The sequence below is a fragment of the Mixophyes fleayi genome, chromosome 12 (genome assembly GCF_038048845.1).
Source record: "Mixophyes fleayi isolate aMixFle1 chromosome 12, aMixFle1.hap1, whole genome shotgun sequence".
NCBI lineage: Eukaryota > Metazoa > Chordata > Amphibia > Anura > Limnodynastidae > Mixophyes > Mixophyes fleayi.
The window spans coordinates 31953813-31961124 of NC_134413.1; the positions used below are offsets into that span (position 1 = coordinate 31953813).

General features: G+C 37.4%; 1 protein-coding gene across 2 annotated transcripts; it reads left to right on the forward strand.

Annotated features, from left to right (window-relative positions):
- The first annotated feature begins 316 nt into the window (after positions 1–316).
- OTX2 (orthodenticle homeobox 2) lies at positions 317–7104 on the forward strand. 2 transcript variants are annotated; one of them, XM_075191799.1, is made up of 5 exons: positions 317–414; positions 535–581; positions 4250–4452; positions 5022–5185; positions 5494–7104. In XM_075191799.1, exons 3-5 carry the CDS (start codon positions 4356–4358, stop codon positions 6112–6114), a joined length of 882 nt encoding a protein of 293 aa, XP_075047900.1. In that variant the 5' UTR covers positions 317–414; positions 535–581; positions 4250–4355; the 3' UTR covers positions 6115–7104. The 2 variants fall into 2 exon arrangements, with proteins under 2 accessions (XP_075047900.1, XP_075047901.1); XM_075191800.1 differs by having other exon boundaries at positions 319–581; positions 5034–5185.
- The last annotated feature ends 208 nt before the right edge of the window (positions 7105–7312 follow it).

Sequence of the window (7312 nt, forward strand, 5' to 3'; positions counted from 1 at the left end):
ATATAAGACAAAATCATAAATGTAAGTGTATTCATATAAAACAAATATACATATATAAAAACTCAAGTATTATATATGCAATTAAGGGCAATAAGCGGTCGCTTAAATGCCCGCATTGTATATATAGTGTCATTGGAGCTGTTATTTGTTGCCTGATTGTCCTTCTGGAGCAGCAGTGGCCTGTTTCCCTCCCCCTGTTGTGTGTTGTTTTTTTTTTTATTATTTTTTTTTTCCCTCTGGCTTAGAAGTGTCAATCACGTCCCTTCTCCCATTGGCTGGAGAGTTTGCGTCAAAAAGTTGCCAGTGAGGCGCCTTGTCTGCAAATGTTCAGAAGAGAGGGACAGACCCTGAGCTCTAAGCAAGTCTCTAGTATTTTACAAGACCAGCACAGGATCCTCCTCCTGCTACCCCTTTGTATGTGCCTGAAGAGGGATATCACATCTTTAAGCTTCTAGTTTTCTCATAGTCCTCCCGGGAAGGGTGAAGAGGTAGTTTTTCTACCCATATAACCAACTTGTTTCGATTTTGTTTCAGAATAAAGACCCTGTATCTATGAGAAGCATTTTGTAAACATATTAAAGGTAGGTGTCTGTGCCTTGTTTATTTAAATGTTGTTGTGATTGTACTTATTATGATGATTACTGATAATGATTGACTTAACGCAAGTGAAGGATAGATGCTTTCTAGAACCACAAACTGTAATGTGTTGTGCTATTAGTTTAATTAACAAAGAACCAGTTTCAAAATCATTAGGAACCTAATACAGTGTTAGTATGTGTATACAATAAATACCAGTCTGGCTTTATAATTTAGGGTTACACCTTTGGATTGCAAAATGCTCCATCCACAAAAGTGCTTTAGACGGTACAGAATACACATTTAAGCTAATGTAACTAATTCTTCTTTTTTTTGTAAACTAAAATCTGTGTCTTCATTCAATACACAAACAGTGCTAACCTGATAATTGAGGAGGCGGGGAGTTTCATCCCCCTTTCTATCTCCCTCTCTCTCTTTTATGGGTGAATTGAGGAGGGGGGAGATTTTTTTCTTCCTTTACATGATCATAACAGATAAAAAAATTCATAATAATGCTTAGGTGCTGAGTTAGTCAACATGACCTGTTCATGTTGACTAACCCATGATTTTGATGAAAAAAATAAGTGGCATTACAACTGGCCTCTCTGTTATTGACAAACAGATTTCTTGCCAGACTCGGATCGATAGGTTGTGGAAGGAAAGTCATTTTGAAAAACACAGATTTGTCCAAAGGCTATAATCAGACAGCAAAGTCACCACTAGCTTTACAATTGAGCGGAATATTTAGTTGTCATCCGATGCTCTACTTTTACACCAGCAAAACTGTGTTTGAATTATTACAACAAAGATTTATACATGTGTGTGTTCTACCGGCAGATGTTACCAACGAGAGCAGATGCTATGAGTTAATTAAACAACAAATAATTGCACAGTGAGCGATACAATGTTACTGTACGTTATCATAACATTTATTTTGACAACAATGAAAGTCTATAATGATAAACAGAACATATTAACTGTATTTATTATTCAGTGGCTAATCAAAACAATAAACAGATGCAACATATATATATATATATATATATATATATATATATATATATATATATATGTGTGTGTGTGTGCTGACATAAATATGATCGCACTGCAATGTATTTCATTCATATATTTATTATTTATTGGAAAACTTTACAAGAAGTAGCAACCACAGACAATTTTTCAAAGTAGCTATCTCAACTTCAAATGGAATCGAAATGTCTGTTACAATCTTCATATTTTAATTATAGCGCTTATGACATGGTGTTTTGTTATAGAAAATATGCCACTGAATTTCGTGTAACTGCTTTTTAAAGCCATCTGTGCAATTAAAAGTTGACCGTGTGCATATTAACCTAGTGTGCGCTAAAGCAAGTTTAACAATAATTATAAAATGCAGCTACAATATAATGTAAAAAATAACATGCAACAACGACACCAATTAAAGACTGTATATTATACTTATTGACAGTAATTAGAAACACCGTTGACAAAACGATGACAGATTAATTATGTCACTCTCTCAAACTTCTTTTAAAATAATTCTCCAAGGCCCGGGACTTGCACTGTAGACAGATTTTTATGGGGCTTTTTTTTGTCTTTTTGTATAAACAGCAAGTTAGTCTATATGTGTTTTGTTTCATGGCTATCATGCAGAAAATTAATCACCACAAATGCTCTGCAGAGCTGTGCATGGCGTCCTGTAATTAGGGAACTTGTGCCACTTAGATTATCTCGTTAATTTATCAAGAAAACATTTATTATAATTAATTCTTGGGCGAGGTAATTATTATTGAGCGGGTGAGGAGCAACTGGTTAGGGGGAAATAGCGACAGATTGCATTTATGGAGCCGTTTACTGAAGATATACACGGAGAGTGGGGGTAAGCCATCTCCCCACAAAAACTCTCCTGATCTTTGTAGTCTAACAGAACAAAAGACAAACTAAATTGTGATTTGAGCACAAAGGGTTGGCAGCTAAGACCAGTATTTGTTTCAATTAGTAGGAATGTGTACCTGGATATCAAATCCGCAACTACCTACATACACATTCTAAAGTTAGACTCAGAGGTATGCAGCAATTACGTTTTCCTAGCAGTTTATCCAGGCCACTTATTTTAATCCACATTTTGAATAAGTAGCTCGACTTTGTTATTGAAAGTTATTTGTTTAAATGTTTAGAGAGGAGGCCAACAATATACTCTAATGAATTGCTCGAAACTTTTACTTTTTAAGTTGTTATGATTACAGACTGGACTATTAACTCCTTGCACAGTGCTAAAACCATTAGCCAGAATAAAAATGATACAATAATGAATTCACTTTTTCATGGTCCTATGTAAGAACTGGATCATGTACTAAAGTAAAATACTGTTTAAAGGAATTAGCTTCTGAAAAATCTAAATTTTTAATGTGATTTCTAAAACTATTTTGTGTATACTGTTTTTAGTATAAATAATAGTTTTTCAGGTTTCAGTAAACTCTTTCAATACCAGTTAAAAGGACTAATATTTTAATATGAACTGGTGCGATGATTTAAATGAAGGGACAGTTTTGTCAATATAAAAAATCTTTTCCAACATTCAAGTCTATATTTTACACGTGGACTGTCAAATAAATACTTTTTTGGGAATTCCTTGAAACAATTGTCTTTAAAGTACGGTATTTTAATATTTATACCTCCTAAGGCATGAATATGTCAGCTGTAATACACTGATATTTCCCCTCTTCAGTACACCTGGACTTTTCCGTGTAACACTGAATAATTTGCAAACTCTTGAAATGCAAAAAAAAAGTCCCACTTTTTGGGGCAGAAAATGTTCATTATTAAAATGTGTTAGCTGGAGAAATAGATGTGTATTTTGGGAGCTGAGAGGAGATAAGGATATTAACTTGCAAGTCACTGTGTACCCATCCAGGTTAGGATTGTGGATCCTTCCATGATTGTTTTGTAATTAGAATTTAAAGAGTTGCTTGTTTAGCTCATTCCTTTTACACGTATAATCAACTTTTTTAAAGACACCAATAAACTATGTTACTTACCTCTAAATCTAATTAGCAGAAGTACTAATTAGGTGAAAATAGGCGATAGGACTTCGATTGTTGAATGATCTTGGCTAAAGTCAGATTTGTGTATTACAAAGTTCCTATTTCACATACAAACCGTCCAAAGCCCCAACGAGTGCGTGTAACAAAATGCACAGAGATAATTAAAATTAATGCGTTTCCTAATAGCCAGCAGACTGGGCAGAGATTGGTTTCCTGAATTGTACCTTTGTTTCACACGAAAAGGCTTTGTTTTCCCCATTATTTATTTAGCCAGGGAGTCCTTTGTCTCTGCAAATGGCCCCAATCAAGTTTTGTTTGAGACAATTAGATAGTGCTAGCCAATGAATCTTATGCAAATGTGTAGACTTGAGTGCGCTCAGCGCGCAATTCAACGCCTGCACTTTATTTCACTGGAAGGCGTGTTGTGTGCATGGGGTGTAACTTTTTTTTTTTTGGGACACGTTTATCTAGTCAGCATCCCCTTGGTCCACAAGGCAGCTGGGGGTCTAGGAGCCCTTTAAGAGCATGAGCAATTGACTACTGAACCTCACACACTAACAAGCCACCGTAGGTAAAGGACCTGCCCCCCAGCGCACTAGTTTAATCAACGAATTTCTATTGCCTTATAGAAAGTCGATCTGAAGGAGGACTGTGCCGTATATCCATAAACTACCACAACTTGCAATCACGATTCCTGACTGCTTTGCCATTTGTGCTCCACGCCAAAATTTTAGCATGATGTCTTATCTTAAGCAACCACCTTATGCAGTCAATGGACTGAGCCTCACTACCTCTGGAATGGATTTGTTACATCCGTCCGTGGGATATCCTGGTAAGTGATGCTTTGACTAAACCTTATAAGCTATCTGTTTAGGAAGCTTTCTTATGTTATTATAACAGATTTACGCATACTTTGTAATCGGTTTTCTGGGCTCAGGTTGAGAAACCGTTTAATGGACTTTCGCATTTTTTATTGTACAAAAAAAACACAACCGAATTTAAATATAAAAAATTCACCTTCACATTTGTGCTAAAATATGTTTGCATTGAAAGTACTTCCACAGTGTACTGAATGTGGGATCCCTCCACTTTTGTTTAGCTTTAATTAAGTCTACTTAAGTACTGTGAGTTGTCTGTATTACAGAGCAGTGGGATTCATTTAAGGTTATATAGCTTATATCTACTTTACCCTCAATTGATGCTTAACAGCACTTACCAGTTCGCAAAAAAAGTTTATACTTGTGTGGCGCTTCTGAAGTTTCTTTGTTCGATATTTTTGGATGTTTTGTGAGTTAACATGTTGGATTACGATTTATCTGAGCACAATCTTAATATGATTTAATCTTTATGCCCTTTAATTCGTGTTGTGCGATATTATAAGACCAAACCAATGATCAATAGCTATGTTTTTAGCTACCCCAAGAAAGCAAAGGAGAGAACGAACAACGTTCACCAGAGCCCAGCTCGATGTACTTGAAGCACTTTTTGCCAAAACTCGTTACCCTGACATCTTCATGAGAGAAGAGGTCGCTTTAAAGATCAATCTACCGGAGTCCAGAGTGCAGGTAAGCCGCATCTCTCAATTCCTTCCACTACTATCCATTCTATCTTCTGTTTATTGAATGCTTGATTCTGCCGATCATTGTGATGATGGATCCTTATGCCTGGCACATCTAGTCTAATTATTTTCAAGAGCTGAGCTGTTGTGGATTGAAGATATCCTTCAGATTGTCTTAAAGCAGATCTGCAGCTACCTAAGGCATAACGATTACATTTCCTTGTGGACTGTGTGAACACAGTCGTGTACTGTTTACATGTCTCCCTGCCCCAGGTGTAATATTTAATTTATTGGTGTCACTTTTTTTTATTTAAGGTGTGGTTCAAAAATCGTCGCGCAAAGTGCCGCCAGCAGCAACAACAGCAGCAAAACGGAGGCCAGAACAAGGTGAGGCCTGCTAAGAAGAAGACATCTCCAGCCAGGGAGGTCAGCTCAGAAAGTGGTACCAGCGGTCAATTCACCCCTCCCTGCAGCACCTCTGTGCCGGTGATCTCCAGTAGTACAGCTCCAGTGTCTATATGGAGCCCAGCCTCCATCTCTCCACTGTCTGATCCACTCTCTACATCCTCCTCATGTATGCAGAGGTCTTACCCCATGACCTACACCCAGGCTTCGGGCTACAGTCAAGGATATGCAGGCACAACGTCCTATTTTGGAGGAATGGACTGTGGATCTTATTTGACCCCTATGCACCATCAGCTCCCTGGACCTGGAGCTACACTTAGCCCGATGGGCACCAACGCAGTGGCCAGCCATCTTAACCAGTCTCCTGCTTCTCTGTCCACTCAAGCCTATGGAGCTTCTAGCTTGGGTTTCAACTCCACTGCTGATTGCTTGGATTACAAAGACCAAACAGCCTCCTGGAAGCTAAACTTCAACGCTGACTGCTTGGATTATAAAGACCAGACATCATCTTGGAAGTTCCAGGTTTTGTGAACTCATTTCAGCAAGTGGAACTTTTTTTGTTTGTGACAAACACAGTTTGACATTTCAGATTTAGCCATGAAGGTTGAAGCAGTCAAAAACATTTTATCCTTGTCCACAAAACCCCTTGCTCCTAGTTCTGGAGCGGATCTCAACAAACTTCTCAATTTGTGGGAAAAAAGGACATCTATTTATCCTGTGTCTCGATACAGTCGTGATCACCATAGTTTTTAGCAAAGTGTTGGATGAAAGTTTGAAATGAAGACCATTCTCGCTCAGGCAGTCAATTCTCTCCAAGCTCGGGGTCCAATCTGCACCCGGAGAGGTGCCCAGTGTTAGCCAACTCATGGAATGGCCATATGACTACTAGAGGGCACTGAACATTTCAAGGCTGAGTGAATTGTGCTTACTGATTGTCATAGATGCACTACTTTATTTAAAAAAAAATAATGTTTATAAGGAGTCATTATGTAGTTTTTAAAAGACAATCAGTGTGTGTCTTATATAAATGGTAAATCTGTGTTTTTTAATCTGTGCTAGACTTCAAAGCTGTGATCTCCTGTATTGTATGCAACTGTGAACTCCATACCAGTGGGGGTTCCGCTGTGATTTAATAGGTTATAATTATAAGTAAGATTCACAAGTGAGAGCGAGTCTCTTCCCCTTTATCATTCAAAATGAGAGCCTGTGCCAGCGAGGAACTGCAATGAAACTTTATTTTTCTTTTCTACGTCTTTTCCAACCTCAATCAAAAGCACATTGGAAAATAAATCACCATGGACACTAGCTGATTACAGAGATCAGCCCAGCCCCCCTTTCCTAAAACAGTAAAGACTTTGGTTAATATATGACCCTCGAGCATTGCAATTAAGAAAAATATTGGCGTTTATGCTTGGAATATGTGAAGAAAAGCTATATAAATATATATTACGCATAGACCTTTTTTTTTCTTTTCTGAACCTGGCAAATATGTATAATTATATTAAAATGACTCTAGCACAAGTGGTGAGTTCCTCTTTGATTGTACACTGTGACTAACTTGTTTGGTATGGGGGGAGCAGCGATGCTGAACTATCGGTGTAAAATCAAACCTGTGTAATACAGGCACAATCATTTTATAGAGTCAATTTTCTCCAAAAGTCTCATATCATTTAAAATAAACTAAAGCACAGCTCTTATTTCATAAACTTAAATGAGTGTTTGTAGTTAA

Bases quoted from the DNA above. Each gene is read 5' to 3' on its own strand.
- OTX2 (XM_075191799.1), top strand. From the start codon at position 4,356: ATGATGTCTTATCTTAAGCAACCACCTTATGCAGTCAATGGACTGAGC. The intron at 4,453-5,021 runs GTAAGTGATGCT...AATGATCAATAG, and splicing joins TCCGTCCGTGGGATATCCTG to CTATGTTTTTAGCTACCCCA. The intron at 5,186-5,493 runs GTAAGCCGCATC...TTTTTATTTAAG, and splicing joins TACCGGAGTCCAGAGTGCAG to GTGTGGTTCAAAAATCGTCG.